Raw genomic sequence first — 21,523 nt, 5'->3', positions numbered from 1 at the left:
CTGAATGCTAGAGACTTCTGATTACTGGAAAATGATGTAAATGAGGAATATTTGTCTAATCCTCTCGCCTCATCCATATAGGCGCCATCTATATTTCTCAGAAAAAAAATAAAAGGAAGGGCAAATTCTTCTTATGCTTATACCAGTAACTCAGGAGTAAAAGCAGAGTAAGTGAGAGGAGGATCAGGACCATATTCAGCACATGGCATGCAAAGATATCAATGAGACTGACAAATTTTCAGTGTTACAGAAATACCCATCTGCTGCCGATTAAAACATCTAATGAGAACAAGAAATAAGGACTATGTTTGATTCAGCTTATAGCTCCTCTCCCTCCCATCCTCTTTAATGTTTTGAATACAATACAGTTGAAAACACATTGATCACTGTTCAGATTGTGTTTCAATACATTAGGATTTTGCCACATTTTGAGCTGAAGTTAAGATTTAAACTGAACTAAAATAGTTCCTTCAGGCTTTTCATGGGAGTGTAATTACCATACAAAGACTCTTTGGTTAAATTGCAGTCATATTTAGCTCTGCCTTAGAAAACCAAAACACTGCTATTAAAAGCTTTCCTCATACATGCTGAAGAAACTTGAGAAACTAATGAAAGAAGGCATATGTTATTGGGAATACAATTGAAATTATTTTTATTGAAATAATCATGAATTTAATTCTTAATAACTGGAAAAAATAATCCCTTCAGGACCAGCCTCAGAAATAGCCTCTCTGGTACAGCAGTAAAGACATGATTGCTTCTGGCACTTTTAATATGCCATATCTGATCTGGGAGTAGGGTCTTAGTTGTGGCCCATCATTTTTAATCTTTAAACACAGCCTTGAACTCCAGAATTGTTTCTCTTTCCCAAAGTTACTTCTGATTTTAACGTCTGCAGGGGAAAGGGAGCAACTTGCAAATCTCAGCCTGATAAACACAAACAGTATTATCACAAACGGTATTATCACCTTGAAGTGAGTTTAGTTTGCTTGAGTACATTTTATAGAGAAAAGTTGGAAAACAGAAAAAAGGAACTAAGGGGCTGTAACAGTGACTTACCTTCTCTCTGTCAGATGTAGCTACTTTTTCAGTTTTCTTGCTGGGAGTGTAGTTTAACCCTCCAGCTACACCAAAAATCTACTTCTGCCAGTCTAACAAGAGTTCAGATCCTTCACCCTGTCTTTTTCCAAGGTCATAGGCATTCCCCAAGGGTCTATCTATTTTTCCCATTACTAGGGTACAAAAGCAATACCCCTCAGAATCCAAAGGGGTGTTAAACCATCTAAACTCCAGTCTTAGGGCCCTCAGCCATGAAATAGCATCAGGTCTAGTCACCAACTCTCTGCCACTTTTCTTCCACCAAGGCTCTTTTCTAACTCTGCCACAGTCCCTTAATTGCCCTCTAAAGAGTTAGCTCTTTCTGGCCTTCAGGTTCTAGCCAAAATAATACCTCCTCCTCATGGTATCATATTCAGCCATCTGTCTGCATGTCCAGTCCCTCTCCCTAGGTTTTCCCAAGCCATTTCCCTAGTGCTCCAAACTCTTTCCTAGTCTCTCAGTAAAAAAGCTCATGGCAGATCCCAGTACCCACCTGGTGGCTTAGTTCTTATACAAATAAGCACCCTGTTCTTATATCTGCACTCTTCCCAGCATTGTTCATTGTAGTGTCCTATTATTCTCATTCTCAAATTCTCATACATTTTACATTGCCTCTGGGAATTATAAACCCCCAAATGCTTTGGTTCTGTGCTGAACAGGAAATAGGGTCATGATATTGTAGCCTGCCTTAAAGGGACAGCATGCCTGTTACAAGGATAATTGTGCTATAACAGCAGAGGTTAGATTTAGCCACCCACCCCCATACCAGCACTACTGTAGTGACCTTTGGTTTTCTGTAGAGTTTAAGATTTCATTAGAAAAAAAATTTATTAGCTATTAATTTGGGGATGGTAACTTTTCAAATATCAGTTGTTACACTGTTTTGCTGTGTACGAAGTTGGTCTCTGTCCCCCTCTAGTGATTGGATTATGGTTAATGATCCTCTATTACCTTCAAACTAACAATTACCCCTTTATCTCACGCAGACAACTTGTCCAGGGGCCTTGTTCTGAGTGGAAGCAATAAATGAGTGGTGCAAACTGTCCCCATTCATATCAATGGTCTGTTCTGAAGCAAGATGGTGACAGTATAAACCATTGTTTACCACTCATTTACAATTTCTTGGGCCCAGAATAGCTGGAGCTCACTGCATTCCAGCTAATACCTTCTCTCTTTCCAAACACGTGCCATTCTACTACTATGCCACAAACTGCAGAAGATGGGAGGCAACATATGAAGAATCCTCCTTATGCTTTATAGGGCTGCAGAAGAGCAGAGAACCAGGGCCTAAAATTCAATCTTTAGGGGGATGTACAGGAGCTCAAATAAAGCTTCGAGGTTCAAAGTACATTGCCCAAGTCATTAGTATTTCTGCATCTGTGAATTCCAATTAAAAGTCACCTTCCACAGAAATGGGGTACCAGTTATGTAAGTCTTATACCTAGGCACTTTAAATTTGCCTCTTGGATTTCATTTGTTTATACTGTGAAAATAGGTTTCAGTTTCTGCCCTTAAAAATAACTATTTTATTCTTCAGTGGTGGTCCAGATATGACATGGAATGATAATGCTATTGCACTCTTACACTATCTGTAAGACAATGCAGAATTCATTTCATAAAGGTAACTTATTCTCAGCATATCTTTTCCATTTTCCAAACTCTCTAGGACAGGGATTCTCAAACTTCATTGCACCATGACCCCCTTCTGACAAGAAAAATGATGAGACGACCCCAGGAGGGGGGACCGAAGCCTGAGTCTGCCTGATTCCCATTGCCATGGGTGGGGAAGCCAAAGCCAAAGCCCGAGCCCCACTGCCCTGGGTGGGGAAGGGATAAAGCCAAAGCCTAAGGGCTTCAGCCCCAGCCAGGGGGCCTGTAACCTGAGCCCCACCGCCTGGGGCTGAATCCCTCAGGCTTTGGCCCCGGGCGGTGGGTCTCGGGCTTCAGCCCCAAGCCCAGCAAGTCTAAGCTAGTTAGCTAGTTGCACCCACTTTGGAGTCCTGACCCACACTCTGAGAACCACTGCTCTAGGACATACATGGTGAGGCAGACATTTGCTGTGAAACCCCATATGACCACATGTGTAGCCAACAATTTTTGTTTTAATCAATTGTCTTATTATATGATTGGTATTCATTTTTGTTTTTTAAGGTTTGTTTCCTGCTATTTTAAATCTGGCTAGCCATGCTCATATCAACACCAATGCCACCTGTGGTGAGAAGGGACCAGAGATGTTCTGCAAACTTGTGGAACATGTGCCGGGCCGACCTCTTCGCAATGCACAGTGCAGGGTGTGCGACCACAACAGTGCTAACCCCAAAGGCAAGTTTATGATGTTATATCTTTTTGGTCCCTTTCCACACTTTCTCAGGTCTGTGTGTAAGGTACATATCTGCCATGAGTACCTATTAATGTTGGTCTGTATCATTGTGGATGGAATTGACCTTTGTGCAGAGTGCCAGCATGAGGCTGAAGTACCACTTTAGCCCTGAGGATAGGCCTAATAATGATTTTCTGCACAGGGGTCAATTTCACCCTACACATGCTTTATGGATGATTGTTATGAGGAGAAAAATATTCAGCATGCAGCTTAAAAATACTAAGAAAAAATAAGATAATGACATTTATTCTAAGAGAATTTTTTTGTTATTTAAAAACAGAACAGCACCCTATCTCCAATGCTATAGATGGTACGAATAACTGGTGGCAAAGTCCCAGCATTCAGAATGGGAGGGAATACCACTGGGTCACCATCACCCTGGATCTAAGACAGGTGAGTAATACCAGATGTGTAAAAGAATTTATTTTCTATGTGACATAAGCCTAATAAAATGATTGCAGCTGTACTTGATAGTTTTTAGGGACCCAGACAATTTACAATTAATTATAAATAGGTACTATACAGTCATTACAGCCTTTAGATGAAGGTAAGATCTGATGGATCAGTCTATTTAATTTAAACAACCATGTTTTGTCAGTCAATCAATTTGTTTAAAAACATATTACTTTGACAATGATGCTGTTGGAAATTTTAGTTGGGGTTGAAATGGGAATTAAATTGTCTGTTTACCAAAACATATACTCTCCCTTGATGAACATGGGATATTTTAATAAAGGGAGTAAATGTTTTGGAGTAAGATCTAGCCAAAAAGTGCTTGGAGGCGATTGTAAGATAACAGAGTGCAGTATGCAGCCTTTGATCTGCAGTAAGTACGATAATCAAGGTACTGGATTTTGGAGGAAGTAAGTAAGTTAGAGAGTGACTTTGGCTTTGAGAATAACTGAACATAAGTCAATTATTGTTTAATAGTTCTCAGAATGTAAACTTTTCAGTTAGTTTTACATTATCTAATTTATGACAACTTTTTCATATTGTTTCTGTCTTTGAGCTTATTTACATTAAATACAAAAATGTGGTAATACAATGTAATTGTTAACAAGAAGTTCAAAGTCATGTTTCCCAGAGCAACTAAACATGCAAGTACACAACTTTTCATGGATGAATTCTCAGGAATAAAAAATGATACACACATGCGATGGGACTGAGATAACACTGCTGTCAGAACAGTAGCTTTTGGATTAATTGACTGTGGTCTTACTTTGCAACTTAATATTTCACTAACATAGCTTATGGCAATTTTTTTGCCCGCCTGCTCCTCCTCTCCCCCGTTTTTTTTTTTGGTAAAAAAAAAATTGCCTACCCTTAACTTTAGCCTTTAAATGATCCCATTAAGCTCTGATGCTGAACCATAGGGTAAAAGAAGGCTTATTTTCCACTTTTTGCTGCTTCTACTGGTATTGGTTTTGATCATCTTCTACTCAGGAGGGAACTCCAGAGAAGAAAACTCTGGGAGAGTCCATTGTGGAGTTTCCCCCCAAATTGTTCTAGGGCCTAGGGCTTATACCCCTGATTAATGAGCAATGGTCCTGTGCCCACCTAACCAAACTCACAGAATCTGGGGAAATCACAGGAGACCAGGTCTATCTGTGGTGAAGATAGTTCCTTGGCACTGGCTCGGTGGTTTTCTTACAATGCAGCTTGGAGTCATGCTGCCAGGTTCCCCCCCGCTAGGGCTGGCTCTAGGCACCAGCAAAACAAGCAGGTGCTTGGGGTGGCATTCCAGCGCCGGCCATGCTGCCCCTAGAAATGTGCCCGCGTCGCCCCAGCTCGCCTCCGCTCCACCTCCGCCTGCTCCCCCGAGCACGCCGCCGCTGCCACCCCACTTCTCCCTCCTCCCTCCCAGGGTTGCCATTTCGCGCGGCAAGCCTGGGAGGGAGGGAGGAGAAGCCAAGCGGCGGCGTGCTCGGGGGAGGCGGCGGTGGTGGAGCGGAGGCGAGCTGGGGCGGGGAGTGGTTCCTCTACCCCCCACCATTACTTCCTGCGTTCCCCCCCACCCTCACCCACCTCTGCTCCGCCTGCTCCCCTGAACGCGCTGCCCCGCCCTCGCCTGAGAGGGAGGGGGGAGAAGCGGAGCGGCGGCGTGTTTAGGGGAGAAGGTGGAGTGGAGGTTAGCGAGGGCAAGGGGTTGCGCTGGGGGGGAGCTGCAGGAAGCAATGCGTGGGGGGGAAATGCGGCATGCCCGGGGGGGAGGTGGTGCCAGGGATTTGGGGAAGGGGTTGGGAAGGGGCGGAGTTGGGGCGGAGCTGGGGGTGGGAGGGTGGCACAAAAAAAACCGGGGGCGGTCAAAATTTTTTTAGCTTGGGGTGGCAAAAATCCTAGAGCCGGCCCTGTCTCCTGCACCTCTCCTAGGTCTGAGGCTCGATGAACCTTTTGCCAGCTTGTCCAGAGGGCTTGGATTGCATGACAGGTCTCCACAAAAAAGATGAGAAAACCAATTTCAAGGAACAGTTGGTTATTTTTTTAAAAATGTGCTTCTGAGAGTGTGTGTAAAATGTATCAGTCTTCAATAAACCTTTTCATTGCCCAGCATACGTTCTTTGAAAATCAGGACTCACTGATCCTTAACACCACAAGGTGGGTTGGTAACACTAGAACACGTCCAAAATCATGGAGAAATTCTGCTCATTGACAAAATGCAGATTTGTGAATTACAGTTGTTAACAAGGTTTTGCCAGGACTCTCTGGACCATTATGCAATGCAGTTTTGAAATAGAAAGCTTTGAAATAGAAGCTTTGTCTGAGATGCTTTAAAAAGAAGCAAGGGCTGAGCTAGAATTTAGTTTTCTGTTTAATTAGGAAGCAGCACAGCATTGTGGAAACATAATCACAGAATATCTTTTGTCAGCGACAGAGTATTTAGATGGGAATTTCTTGTTATGTGCCTAGTTTGCATTGTGTTTGGTTTGTAAACAGGAAGGAAGTAGCAGAAGGGGGCCTTAGCTTTTTGTCCTCCCATAATACTCTGCCAAATGGCTTTCCCATAATATTTGTACTCTGAAAACAGACCAGCTGACCTGCCGTCTTACTCCTTTATTCTCCCTGGTCTATGCACTATTGATGGTGCCTCAAATACATATCTTTTCTCTTCTGATACATGCTCAGATTCGTTAATTTGGTTTGAGAAGTTTCTCCTCTGAGAAGCCTTTCCTCTGTGTTTCCTTAGAGCACTGGAAACAGAAAAGACATTTAGGGCTATGTAACATGCATGTAAATTACTACTCCACAAGGAAGGATTTTGGTTAATAAAGATTGCTTGGGGTCAATGAGTTATTAGAGCACTGATTTGTTGATTTGCTCAGAATGTTAATACTGAGCAAGTCGGTGCAAGTAAAGGGTAACAAAGGAAACTTAATGCATGCATGAATAATTTTAGGGATTTTTGGTAAATGTTTATTTCTAAAGGTTGATTGTGAATGGATTAGAAATATTCTCTAGCAGTATTTTGCATTTTCTATTTTAATGAATATTTCAGAGTTTTATGAAGAATCAATGTCTGTAACTATGTACATTGCTCTCTGTGGTTAGTATCAGTACTGTCAGTTACTTTCTTTAGATTCCAAGATTTGTGCCATATATCTCCCATATCTTAAATTAGTTTCAGTTTATTTTTGTTTACAAAACTTAAGTGTTTTGTGATGTGAATAACTGTTATTTATCATCCATTCTGTTATTTTATAAACCTTAATAAAGGCAATTAGGGTACAGGGAGCAGGGAGGGTTGGATAGGGGGTGGGATCCTGGGGGGAGCAGTTTGGGGTGGGGGGTCCCAGGAGGGGGCAGTCAGGGGACAAGGAGCAGGGGAGCTGGATGGGTCAGGGGTTCTGAGGGGGGAAGTCAGGGGGAAGAAGTGGGAGGGGGCGGATAGGGGGTGGGGACCAGGCTGTCTGGGGAGGCACAGACTTCCCTACCCGCCCCTCAGGCCAAAAAGTTTGCCTACCCCTGGTGTATAGCTTAGTGTTGAGGCATGCTATACACCACTCTGCCTCAACGCTGGGGCAGCTGATGTAAATTGTGATCAGTCCACTGAGGTCAGTTGACACCAGCTGAGGATTTGCTGCCATGTGTTCACTGGGTTCTATTGGTGGGAGCTTCCAGGAAGCAGAAATAAAAATCAACTATGTTCTAGCTTTCACCTGTGTTTTTGTAGTCCAGACACAGCTGGGCAGAACAGCAGGGTGACAGAGTGCTAGTTAAAAGAAGAGTGCTGGCTAATAAGATGGTTATATTGTTCGTTAGGTCTTTGCCTTTTTGGAATCTCTTTTTTACATGCAGAAAAAGTTAAGCATTTTGTAGGGCTAGCCAAGTGGGTACTTTATAAAACATCAGTTCGCATCATGGATCATAAAACTAGGTACACAGCATTATGGCATATCTCTCAGCCTGTCAGGACCCAGCTGTATGATGCTTTATATGTCTATAGATATATACATATGTATAGCTATTCTCGTAGCTGAAGTTGTGTATCTTAGATCGATTCCCTCCCCCCCGTGTAGACCAGGCCATAGTTACCAGCCTTAGAGTTGCTCATGCCAAGCCACTGGCCAGGTGGTCTGGACATGAGGAGGAAGCAGGGCTTTGTCAGATGCTCATCTGATGCTCCTGGAAGTTGGTTTGCAGAATCAGACCCCAAAGTTCTGACTTTCTAGAGTCAATTTTTATAGGAATTTATTCCTATGCCAGTCTATGGGAATTGCTTCATCATGCTGTTGCTGAATCAATCAGCAGATGGCACATTCCTGACGGCTCCGTGCTGCCAGATGTTATCTTGTTCTTTGGTTCTCCCATCCTTGAAGCTGTTGGGTAGATTGCAGTCTGCCCTCCAGGGGTCCTCTGGTTATTTCCACTTGACGCCTTCTTCGGCTGATGGACACTGGATTCTTAGGCTGGCACCTCCCTGATCATTCAGTTATTATCCACACCAAGCATCCATCCACATACATCCTCTATCTCTATTTTAATCACAATTGTTAACAAAGCGAGATAAATACAACAAAAGGGCGGGGAGTCTCTGTGTGCTGTTTCTGTTGTTACAAAAACAGAATGCATCAGATGTCGTGAGCTGTAGCTCACGAAAGCTTATGCTCAAATAAATTGGTTAGTCTCTAAGGTGCCACAAGTACTCCTTTTCTTTTTGCGAATACAGACTAACACGGCTGTTACTCTGAAACCTGTTGTTACAAAGTATTACTTTGAGAACAGACTCTGTTTTAGGATGTAATAACACAATTAGCAGCTTGCAAGTTTCACACAGAGAGGGAGAGAAACAGTACCAAAAACCAAGAGACCTCTTGAATCTTTATGTCGCTTTAAAACTGGTGGACTCTTTTAACAGATGTGTGGTGTTCGCCCTTATCATTATTTAGAACATTTGTTGATTGAAATCAACTGCAGGATCAATATTGTAAAACAAAGCTAATTCAGGAATTTAGAATCTTTTTTGGATTGAGATTACATCGTACTATAATGTCACTTTACCTTCTTTGAGTAAAAACCAGAAAGCACTCCTTCATGGGTTTCTGAGTTTCTTATAGGAGCCTGAAACGATCATAGTTTCTGAAACAAATATTGAAGGGTACAGGCTGATGCTAGGAATGTCTCCCAGCACTTTCTGTTTGTTAAAAGTTTGCATAAATTTAGTTTAGATTTTTTTGCAAGTAAAGTCTGAATCTTAAGCATAACAGACTTTTCTGGTAACAAGGTTTAGTTGTACTTACAACATTAAGAAGAGTGGATTTTGCCATGCATTAAAAAGGCATAGCATTGTTGCCCTTTGTATATCTTTTAACCACAAGCCTTTTCAAGGCATTTTGAAAAATATACTATTCTCTTTTCTAAATTGCCTTTTTTGGAGTTTCAAGGTACATGTTTCTGTGCTCTTACCCTGAAGGGAAGATTTAAAATAACTTATTAAGACTAGTAGGAACCAGTCTGCAAAATCGAGTGCATACTTCAGGGCTCATTTATTGTGCAGTCTTGTGCATTATGTGGTAGGCATCACACTACTGTGGTTTTAGCAGGATATGCAAAAGGACAGTTAATAAGATCCTGAAATTCAGTAGAGTGTCTTAATATTCACTTTTTGGGAGTGAATTGGCAGAATCTGGTGAAGTTTGGATTAGGAAGTAGATTTGAATTTTCCAACTGGTCCCTGTTTATATAACCAATAGAACACTCCTGAAATTTGGGGACATCAGAATTGCCCAGGTTAGGTTAATCTTTTATACTAGTCTTTCATTTCTAGTTAGTGGGGCTCAAGTACTTTTGGTTACAAAAGAAATAGGGCTTTGTGGCCTGTTTTTGCAGTAGTCTCCATTTATGCAAATCAGAAAACTACTGCACCACTGGGAGTTCTTATGCAATAGAGGCCTGGAGCTAAACTTGCAGAGAAAGGAACAAGACAGGATTTTAGAGCAATGGCAAAAATCTCTGGAGGAAGTTCAAATAGCATCTGCTGCATTGGCTATTGCCAGTCCAATTAGTCTCTCACTCTCCTGAGCTGTGGAATGTGCAAAATTGCGTGAGGATTAGGTTGGTAAAAGTTTACTTTTTAGTTTAAAAATGGCAATAATTCTGTTTAAAGAATGAAAATGCACCTCATCCAGCTGGGTCTGTGTTTAGGGAAACAAATAATACCAACAGTTGCTGGCAATTTTGGAGAATTGCTAAACAAAACAGAAATTAGTGATAAGGTCCTTAGGGCTTATTGCATCTACAAACTTGTGACTCTTTTTAGTACAAGGTTATTTGTTTGGTCTTTGCCCTGGGTCCTGAATGCATGTAAAATGACACTTTCCAATCCATAGTTGCCTGGGGATCACTAAGTTGCTTTGGCTTGCCCTTTTTACCCTTGTAGTCCAGTGAGGAAATCAGTTCTGGGAAAGTTGCAAAGTCAAATTAAAATGCGCAAATGATTAGCTCTCACAGCACAGCTGTGCAAACTAGTTTATCATGAGACATTAGTAGACACAGAATGATTGAAAGGGTATGTGCGGAAGCTTGTAAATCACCAGCAGTGTTGTTAACCTTAAGAGTTAATAAAATAAAAAAATCTTGCTGGAAAATATTCTGAGAATTGTATAAAATTATTTTCATTTTACAGGTTTCAGAGTAACAGCCGTGTTAGTCTGTATTCACAAAAAGAAAAGGAGGACTTGTGGCACCTTAGAGACTAACCAGTTTATTTGAGCATAAGCTTTCATGAGCTCAAATAAATTGGTTAGTCTCTAAGGTGCCACAAGTCCTCCTTTTCTTTTTTCATTTTACAGAGTTTGCAGTATAGTAGCCACTCAAGTTGGGAGTGGGGAGTGTTTGCAGAGACTAGAGATCCTCAGGCCTCACAAGCCTCTGGATGTTGAGGTTCTGCAGGGACGGGACCACACACATCTGTGGACACTGAAGATGTCCATAGAGATGAATGTGTCTGTGTGATGCTTCATTCATGCTTCTCCCTGGCAGCACAGCCTCTATAGGAACTATGCGGCAATGACTGGATGTCTCATGACTGCTCAATAGCAGCTGGATCTGTATTAACTCTCAGATAGATTTCAAATCTGGGTGGTGGTTCAGAGTGTGGCCTTAACTTGAAAAATTTGTGTCGTCCCTTCTCTATGAATCCCCAGTGGAGAGGCATCCACAGAGTTTCAGTGAGGGGGAAACAGTGCTATGGAGGCAGCCTCTCGATGCAGACAGGGGTAGCAGGAGTACTCCTGCCCTTGGTTATCATATTTTAAGAAGCAAAGATATATAAATATCAAGATGGTATAAAAATGTACAGTATGGCATTGCATTCTGTTACGATATTTAATACAAATATTTCTCATTAAGAATTCAGTTAAAAATCTTTTTTTAAAAAGCGGCCAAGTTTTCCTGTGTTGTTGTTGTTTTGTGTCCTCTGAATTCACTTAGGAAGACAGAATAGAGGTGAGGGCAGGGCAGGGGACAGGCCATAGAATTATTTATTTGAGTGCTATGGTAACACTGACAGACCCTGGTCATCGGCGGTTGGGATCGAACCTGGGGCCTCTGGAGCTAACTGGCTGTTAGGTAAGGCTGTAGAACAGACTCACTTTATCTCTCTTGCTAAGTGGTCTCTGTGTCACTAGATGGGGCAGAACACCACACCCAGGAGATGTGTGGGTTACATACTTCCCGTAGCTGAGGAAGCACGCCCTGAGCTTCAGAGACTTCCCAGTTGAAATCCTGGATGAGCCCACACTTGTAATACCGACAGACTGTGGTCGTTGGCAGGCGGGCTCAAACCTGGGACCTCCGGAGCTTAGTGCATGAGCCTCTACCACGTGAGCTGAAAGTCAACTGCCTCTTAGGTAAGGCTGTAGAGCAGACCCATTTTCTCTCTCTCTCTCTCTCTCTCTCAGGGGTCTCGGTGCCACTAGATAGGGCAGAACACCACACCCAGAAGGTATGTGGCTTACACTATGTGTTTACATGGAGTGAAACCCATACGCTCCAATGGAGAAAGATTGGGTGAGGAACACATAGGCTGACTCTGCATATGCAACCACATTTTCAAAACCATCCAGTTTTTTTGTGGTACTTCCATTTTTGGATGCCCAACTTCAGATGTCTTGTGCCTGATTTTCAGAGGTGTCAAACATCCTAAGCTCTTATGGAGGTCAACTGGACTTCTGGGCACTCAGGACCTGTGAAAAGCAGGCCCCTGAGGTCTCAAGTATGGCACCCAAAATCAGCTGCCACGTTTCAAAGTGTTGACTTTAAATAACATGCAGTTTATTACAGTGAACAATATAAGTTCATAACCCCTGTGAAAATTCCTTTGCTTGACTGAGCCCCCTCAAGAAACTTCATAATCAAAATAGATTAAACTTGCATATTCTTGTAATATTATTTATTTGCATTCCCATTGCAGTGAGTGCAGTTAGTGTGATGAAGGGTAACTTGTTATTGTTGCTTGTTGAAACTGGATTTAAAACTAGCCACATCAGCTGCAGTTTGGCGAGACTATAACAGGTTTAGAAAAAACCCTGTGTAATCAAAAGTAGCTCATTTGTTGTTCAGCCAACTGTGTAATAAGCAAAGAGGCAGTTTAGTTGACTATAGCCAACAGTGAGTAAAAAGAAAAGTATAATTGGTTTCAAGTAAAGCAAAGGGAGTGAATATCATTTTTTATAGTTACAAACAAATTTGGGGTCCAATCTACAGCCTTTACTCATTGGAGCAACTTAATTGACTTCAAAGGGAGTTGTGGATGTTCTGCAACTCTCAGGATAAGTCCACAAAACCCTTGAAGTTTTGTTTGTCTTCTAAAGTGATCAAAAATTCCCTTTCAGGGACTTATACTGTACCCACTGAAATAAATGGCAAAACTCCTATGGACTTAAGTTGGAGCAGACAAGGACTTAAGTGCTAATTCCCCTGATTCTCCTTTTACATACACCAGGTGTAACTCCATTGATGTCCATTATATCAGGATAAAATCAGTGTATGATCAGAATCAGGCTGCTGTGTATGGAACACTGAAGTTGCCCAATTCAGCTTCTGCTCAATTTCCGTTCCCTTGCATGCTGAAAGGAGATGTTAGTAAATGATTTTCACTGCAGGAGCCTGTTGGTAGCAAATAACATTTTCAAATGGGACCCTTCAATGGACTAGGAGCCTTATATTCTTATATAGAGCCTTATATTCTTGGTAATCACTGACTTTGTTTGGTTTTTAAAACTGTACTGTAGTAGAGAGGGTTTAAAACTCTGTAGATTTTTCTCTTACTAATTATGAGCCATGATCCTGGTTCTCTTCTTGCTGACACCAATGCAAATCACAATTAACTCCACTGAAGTCAGTGGTCCAGATTCTTTGTTGGCGCAAAATAGCATCTTAAGCTCCACTGAAGCCAGTGAAAGTACACTTATTTACACCTGATGAGTATCTGGCCCAAAGAGTAAAACTGGTGTGCAGGAGAAAAGAATCAGGTCCAGTGGGTATCAAGGTATAAGAAGATATTCACACCCAAAGAAAACCTGATCAAATTTGCTTTATTACTAGTTTAGCATTGGCGGGTATGAACTGCTCCATTTTGGCCAAAATTATTTTCTCTCCCACACCCCCCCCTCCAACCAAATATAGATATATGAGAGAGAGAGAGGCACCTGAAAAACATTTTGGGAGTGGGGGCAGTGTTCAAAAGCAGTTGACTAAATTGCCCACATAGTGATTAAATAACATTTTTTTTTTCTGTCTTACTGTGACTTTGTAACATAGAGAGAACATTAAACTATTGGCAACTATCTCATCAACCTTCAAAAACTTAATTTATGCATTAATGCATTTAGGCTGTATTCTGGAGTGGAAGAGGGGTGATGGAAGTACTGTGGTGTGAGCAGGGTGCGGTGGAACTAGACCCGATGTACTTAGTTATCCTGGCTGACGGAGTGGATCCTTTGGAGCCGTTATCCATTGGCACAAGTTAGCTGTAAGCCTGCTCTAACTTGCACTTGGGACTGGTTTGGCTCCTGGCAGTCCACAGGATTGAGGGCTGGAAAGGTGGTATAAAAAGCCGCCTCTCCCCTTCCCCTCCTTTCTCTCAAGTGTGCTGAATGCTGCTGTAGTGCATCTGAGGATCTGGCTTTGAGTATAAACCCGTAAGAAATAGTTCAAACTAAGATGCAAAATCTATAACGATTTGCCATTCTTAGTCTGAGTAGGGGCATGATGCCATATGTGTATTGCTCATCTTGTACTTTACAATCTTATTTATTTACCTTTCAGTGCTTCTGTTTAGATAAGGATATTGCATAAATGACTTCACATCTACTGTAATATATCTGCAGATGCACCATAGGATGAAAATATTTGGGAGGAAATGCACAGAAGAGCTTTCATACAGGGCTTTAAAAACTGAACAGAGTGTAAACACTTTTTACTGAGTGGATTAATGTCACCAGACAAATTTAAAATAATGGTGTCCCATCTGCATATGCTCAGAAAAATTCACTGTAGAGAGTGGATGCCACCAAAGCTGTGAGAAACATATCAAGCTATTCCTGAGCTACTATGGATCAAAAAAATATTTCAACTCAGTATCATAAAATGATGCAATAAATATATCTGGTCACTTTCTGCATGGGTCAGATATTAGAATTTTGCAACAAAGTGATTCGCACTTCTCGTAAAACCAATGACAAATTGTGTTGGTTTTTGTCAAATATTTGTACTGAAAGCTTTATTCAAAGTTGCTCCTAGCAAATGTTACTGAATTCCCAGGCAAAATACATAAACTTCTTAAAATGTTCATTTCACAACCAAATTGACCACTTGGTGCTTATTTTTTATGGTAGTATCAAGTGTTAAAAGTTTCTGCTTGAATTTTGTTTAGATCTTTCAAGTTGCATATGTCATAATCAAAGCTGCTAATGCTCCCCGACCTGGAAACTGGATTTTGGAACGTTCAGTGGATGGCACGGAGTTCAAACCATGGCAGTATTATGCAATTAGTGACACAGAGTGCTTAACTCGTTATAATGTAACACCAAGACTTGGGCCTCCTACTTACAAGAGAGATGACGAAGTGATCTGCACCTCTTATTATTCCAGGCTAGTTCCATTAGAACATGGAGAGGTATGCTGTCTGTTTTTGCACTTGTCATTTGTGAGCATGAATGAGGACTAATTGCAAGTTTCAGAAATTTTAAATTACAGTTGCACAATTTATGCCTTCCAACATTGTCAGATGCTTTGGATTGTTATGATGCCTTTAATGATAGTATCTCTGTTTCATTTACCAATATAACAACTTAAAACAATGTTAGGAAAAAATATTTTTGGCTCTGCGTATTCTAGTTATAAACTCTTTGTTGTCTCTCTTCACGTAATTTGATTATGGCTACTAATTGTGAATTAGGTACTTCATCTTGAAAGAATAAAGCATAGAGACTTTATGTACATCCAGGTGTTTAATTTAAAAAAGAACATCTCTTATTTAGGAGCACCTGGTTTTGTAAGATAAAGCTGCAAATGCTGTCTGAAATGCTCTGCTCTGCACAGCTGGAATTGGAAAACAAGCCCTGGCATTGTTTCAGGGACAGAGCATAATTAAAAGAGCTGTGCATTGTGCAGGCTCACTGTTGATTGTTCTTTCTTTAACCAAGACTATTCATGGTACTTATGTAATTTATTTCAGAGAGGCAGCAACATAATGAAATGATGCATTAAAATCGGTGGTTAGTCTATTGTGACAAGTCCTCCTTATGTGGTAATAAACCCAGTCTTGGCCTATGGAGGTTGCTAATAACCCTTTGTTTAGTAGAAACCAGTAAATTCTCTTCTAATCTTCTAGATTAAAATAAAATTGGAGTACGCACAATTAAGGATTGAAGTTTTACAAACATTGCCTTTTTCACATTTGAAATCCCAGTTTTGGCCCCCACAGTGAAAGAAAACCTGATGAGCCTTGGGTGATTTTAAGTCAAGCATATTTGAATCAAGTATTTATCATAGGGCTGTCCAGAATGGGTGAAACTGGACACACCGAAAAAAGAAAAGGAGTACTTGTGGCATCTTAGAGACTAACCAATTTAGTTTTGTCTAATGCAGCAAAAAATGTTTCAACAGAAAAAAAAATTAAATAATATTTTAAAAAAATATTACTTCTGTAATAAGGGAATATATGGGCTTTCTGATAACCTAGCCCACCAATTAAAGTTTCTCGGTGTGTCCAGAGTAACAGCCGTGTTAGTCTGTATTCGCAAAAAGAAAAGGAGTACTTGTGGAACCTTAGAGACTAACCAATTTATTTGAGCATAAGCTTTCGTGTAAGGAGTACTTGTTGCACCTTAGAGACTAACCAATTATTTGAGCATAAGCTTTCGTGTAGCTCTTGAAAGCTTATGCTCAAATAAATTGGTTAGTCTCTAAGGTGCCACAAGTACTCCTTTTCTTTTTGCGAATACAGACTAACACGGCTGTTACTCTGGACACACCGAGAAACTTTAATTGGTGGGCTAGGTTGTCAGAAAGCCCATATATTCCCTTATTACAGAATTAATATTTTTTTAAAATTTTTTTCTGTTGAAACATTTTTTGCTGCATTAGACAAAACTAAAAATATAACTAAAAGAGAAAATATAGGAGAAAAAACCTCTGTGTATGAGGAAATATACATATAAAGAGAACACAGCTAATAAACCAAATTAGTTATGAAAAAGTGAACAGCTAGTTTTACATCTTACCATATAAACCTTTACAAATTGCACAAGAGACATTCTGTGAGGGATAAATTCTGTACTCCTTTCTCATTGTCAGAGTGTCTTCCACATCTGTGAGCAGAAGGGTCCCAGATCTAGTAGATCCAGACTAGTGCATAGAAGGCAAGGAATGATCTTCAGCATGCTCCTTCTCCCACCCCTTTCTTTTGACCCTGCAGAAGTCTCACCAAAAGTGCCCTATAGACATTGGATTCTGGGAATGGTGGTTCCAGGAGGATGTGACTCATAAATCAGGCAGTTAATATTATTAATACTGAAATTGCGAACAGTATGCAGAATTGATTTGATATCTCTGATACATTGTACCCAATAACCCCATTTTGTTTGTGGGTTTTTAAGTCTTGACAGAAAGATGTTTGTTTTTTTTTTATTATAACTGGGTTATAATTAAGCATATAGTGAAGTCAGTCCCTCTCTCTAGATTCACACTTCATTGATCAATGGTAGACCTAGTGCTGATGATCCTTCGCAAACGCTATTGGAATTTACCTCTGCACGATACATCCGTCTTCGCCTGCAACGTATTAGAACCCTTAATGCTGACCTCATGACTCTTAGCCACCATGATCCTAAAGACCTTGATCCCATTGTTACCAGAAGGGTAAGCTGATCTTTTGTATCTATGGTTCACCACACCGGACAGTAAAGGCTAAATACTGTCCGTCTTGATGAAGGACTTGAACCTCAACATTCACGATAAGTAAGATTTCATGAGGTTGTTAAGTAAACGTTGCCTTCTCTGTAATGTTACTACATTGCCTGCAGGGGACAGCTATTCCCAAGAAAGATTTTTCAAAGCTGTTTTTTTCCTTCAGATGAATTGCCATTTAGCTACTAACCATGAGGTAGCATTGCTAACATTTCATCAGCAAAGGTAAATATGTGATTTATTTGATGAAAATGTCACTTTAGGCAAAAAGTAAATATATGAGTTACATTTCATGTTAGTGTACAGTAATTTTTGGTGTATTAAGTATTTCAGTTGCTAATGTGTTGATACATGAAATATATTACTTGAAAACAGAACCCGGTGTGAATTACAGTGCTGTCTAGTGGATGGATCCTTTTGCCAACTTGTCTTTAAGCCCAAGGGTATTTATTAATATTAATATATACCATTTATATAGAACTTGGAAATATTATCTGATCCTCACAACATCCCTATTTTACACTTCCCTGAGACACAAAGAGGTTGAAGTGACTTGCTCAAGACCTCACAGGGAGTCAGGGACGCAGCCAAGAGTAAGTTCACTGACTAGGGCACGCTGCCTGTGAAGTTTAACTGGATGCAGTAGTATACAAATTAACCAGTGAGTCCCTTTCTTCTTTATAATTTAGTTGTTTGTTCCCCTTCTTTATTTGACCATGACACATTGGGTAAAACATCAATGATTTAATGTATTCACTTGCTAAAGTCTTTTGATTGTTTGTGTGACTATACAGCATGGAGGGCCTCATCTGTTGAGGGGAGGGGAATGTGGAGAGTATCTCCAATAAACAGGATCTCTCCCTTTAAAAATATCACCAGACTTTAAATCTGAATTCAAAGGGGAATCTTTGTGTGTGTGTCCCCTTGCTTTTTAATAGATCCAAACATTCCAGGGACAGAAGGGGCCATTGTGGTCAGCTAGTCTGACCTCCTGTATAACACAAGCCTAGAACAGTCCCCAAAATAATTCCTAGAGCATATCTTTTAGAAAAGCATCCAATCCTGATTTAAAAATTGAGATTATGACCTTGGTAAATTGTTCCATTGGTTAATCGCTCTCACCATTAAATATTATGCCTTATTTCCAGTCTGAATTTGTCTAGCTTCAACTTGCAGCCATGGAATCGTATTTTACCTTTCTCTGCTAAACTGAAGAGCCCATTATCAAATATTTTTCCCCATGTAGGTACTTATAGACAGTAATCAAGTCATCCTTGAACCTTTGCTTTTTTTAACCTAATTAGACTGAGCTCTCTGAGTATATCACAAGGCAGGTTTTCTAATCCTTTAATCATTCTCATGGGTCTTCTCTGAACTTTCTCCAATTTATCAACATCTGAATAGTGGGCATCAGAACTGGACACAGTATTCCATCAGTGGCCACATCAATGACAATATAGAGGTAAAATAACCTCTTTACTGCTACTTAAGATACTCCTGTTTATCCATCCCAGGATCACATTAACTCTTTAGCTCACAGTGGGAGATCATGGTCAGCTGATTATCCACCACAACCCCCAAATCTTTTTCAGAGTCACTGCTCCCCAAGAAAGAGTCCCCTGTCCTCTAAGCATGGCCTATATTCTTTGTTCCAGATGTATACATTTACATTTAACCATATTAAAACGCAGATTGTTTTCTTGCATCCAGTTTACCAAGTGAACCAGATCGCTTTGAATCAGTGATGTGTCCTCTTCATTATTTACCATTCCTTCCAATTTTTGTGTCTGTAATCTTTATCAGTGACGATTTTATGTTTTCTTTATGGTCACTGATAAAAATGTTAAATTGAGTAGGGCTGAGAACTGATCCCTGCACGACCCCACTGGAAACACACCTGCTTGATGATGCTTCCCTGTATACAATTACATTTTAAGACATGTCATTTAGCCAGATTTTTATCCATTTTGTGCATGCCATGTTAATTTTATAGCTGTCTTGTCTTTTAATCAAAATGTTGTGCAGTACCAAGTCAAATGTCTTATAGAAGTCTAAGTATATTAGATTAACACTGTTATCTTTATCAACCAAACTTGAAATCTCATCAGAAATATATCAAGTTAATTTGACAGGATCTATTTTTCATAAGCTCATACTAATTTGCATTAATTAAATTACCCGCCTTTAATTCTTTATTAATTGAGTCCCGTATCAGTTGCTCTATTGTCTTGCCTGGGATTGATGTCAGGCTGAGAGGCCTATAAACCTGAGTCATCCTGTTTACCCTTTTTAAAAATTGTCACATTAGGTTTCTTCCAGTCTTCTGGAACTTTCCCAGTGGTCCAAGACCTACTGAAAATCAACAGTAGTTGTCCAGTAAACTACTCATCCAGCTGTTTTTAAAATTTTTGGATGCAAGTTATCAGGATCTGCTGATTTTAAAATGTCTGACTTTAGTAGCTTCTGTTTAACATCTTCCAGGGATACTAGTGGAATTGAAAGAGTGATATCTTACCGTATGAAGAAACTATATCATCTGGTTTTACCTCAAATACAGAACAGAAATATTTATTGAACACTTTTGGTTTTTCTGTATTATTGTTTATAATTCTACCATTTCCATCTAATAATGGCTCAGTTGCATTGTCAGAATTCTTTTTGTTGCTAATGTATTTAAAAATTTTCTTCTTGTCCTTAACTCTGCTGTCCATAAGTTTCTCCATGTGTTCCTTTGTTTCCCTTTTCTATTTTCTACAATTCCTAACTTCTAATTTATATTCATTACTATCCAATTTCCCTTTCTTCTATTTGTTATATATAATATATTTTTTTTCCCCTCTAAATCAGGTTGGTTTTTTAACCAGCACTGCCTTTTCTCTCGGTTGTGGGATTGTAGCTTTTTGGGCATCTAATAAAGTGTTCTTAAATAGTTCTCAATTATCATTCACATTTTCCTGATTAAATTCTTCTTCCCAGCTTGACTCCTAATTGTTTTCACCTTTGTGAAATTGGCCCCATTAAAGCACCAAGTATATGTATTACTGGTCTAGACTTGATTCTGTTTGCACAGTACAAATGTGATCAAGTCATGATCACTTGTACCTAAGCTGCCACTAATTTTTAGTTCTGTTCCTCTTTATCTTAGGACAAGGTCTAACAGAGCATTCCACCATGTTGGCTGCAATACTTTCTGAGTTAGGAAATTGTCATTTATAATGTTTAGAAATTCCCAGGGTGTTTAGTATCGCAGCTTGAGACCTCCAGCATATGTCACTCCAGATGAAGTCTGCTATGATCTCACACTCTTTTTCCCCTACACATTATAAATAGGCGCATAAGGAGCGGTCATCCCGTTCCCAAGTATGATTTGGTGGTCTTTAGCAGATACCACCTAATATCTTTGCGCTTTAGCTGTTAAGATATTGATCCATACTCATTCAACATTATTTTTTTTGAGTGATCAGTGACTCAGAAACAGGTAATGCTATTTTTGACTAAAAGCCCCCGCCTTTTGCTCACTCAATATTCCCTAAACAGTTACAACCATTGATTTTAACATACCAATTGTGTGAATCATCTCACCAGATTTCAGTAATACCAATTAGATCGAATTTAAGATAATAAATGAGCAATTCCAATTCCTCTTGTTTATTACCCAGGCTCCTAGCGTTGGTATTTAGGCAATAGACTATAGAGGTATACTGTCCCCTTATAGTGTAAGGAGTCTCTGTTCAACTGAAGTCACTGAGGCCTTTCTGCAGATCAGACCAAAGAAAGAAAGAAGAAAAGGAGCTAGCTTGCTCTAGCTCCTTTCAGAGAATCAAAAAAACCTGTCAGTAAACTGGTCTGTACACACAGAGCACCTACTGCGTCTGTCCCAGCAGCCTCTAGGGGCCTTAGACTTGAGTGTCTTGAACCCTTTCCCCAGAACTCTTGGAAAGACCTTATTCACAATCCCTGTGAAGTGCCTGCCAAACGTGCTTACACTGAAGCTGTAATTGAACCCAGCTGCATCATATCCTGCCTCTTTCTTGTTCTGAAAATTAATTCCTTCCCTGCTGTCCAGATACATGGGGCTTATACACATCATCACACACAGCATCTGGTACTTCGCTGTCCTACTGTTCCTTAAGCTAA

General features: G+C 40.2%; 1 protein-coding gene across 1 annotated transcript in view; it reads left to right on the top strand.

Moving 5' to 3' along the window:
- Nucleotides 1-21,523, top strand: part of LAMA1 (laminin subunit alpha 1) — a 155,796-nt gene that overhangs the window by 35,477 nt on the left and 98,796 nt on the right. Inside the window, 4 exon segments of the mRNA XM_077809059.1 lie at nt 3,250-3,420; nt 3,759-3,871; nt 14,850-15,092; nt 17,159-17,338. Of these exon segments, the coding sequence (XP_077665185.1) occupies nt 3,250-3,420; nt 3,759-3,871; nt 14,850-15,092; nt 17,159-17,338 (707 nt within the window).

This window comes from Eretmochelys imbricata, chromosome 2, assembly GCF_965152235.1.
Source record: "Eretmochelys imbricata isolate rEreImb1 chromosome 2, rEreImb1.hap1, whole genome shotgun sequence".
Lineage (NCBI taxonomy): Eukaryota > Metazoa > Chordata > Testudines > Cheloniidae > Eretmochelys > Eretmochelys imbricata.
This window is presented reverse-complemented; position numbering and strand designations above follow the sequence as displayed.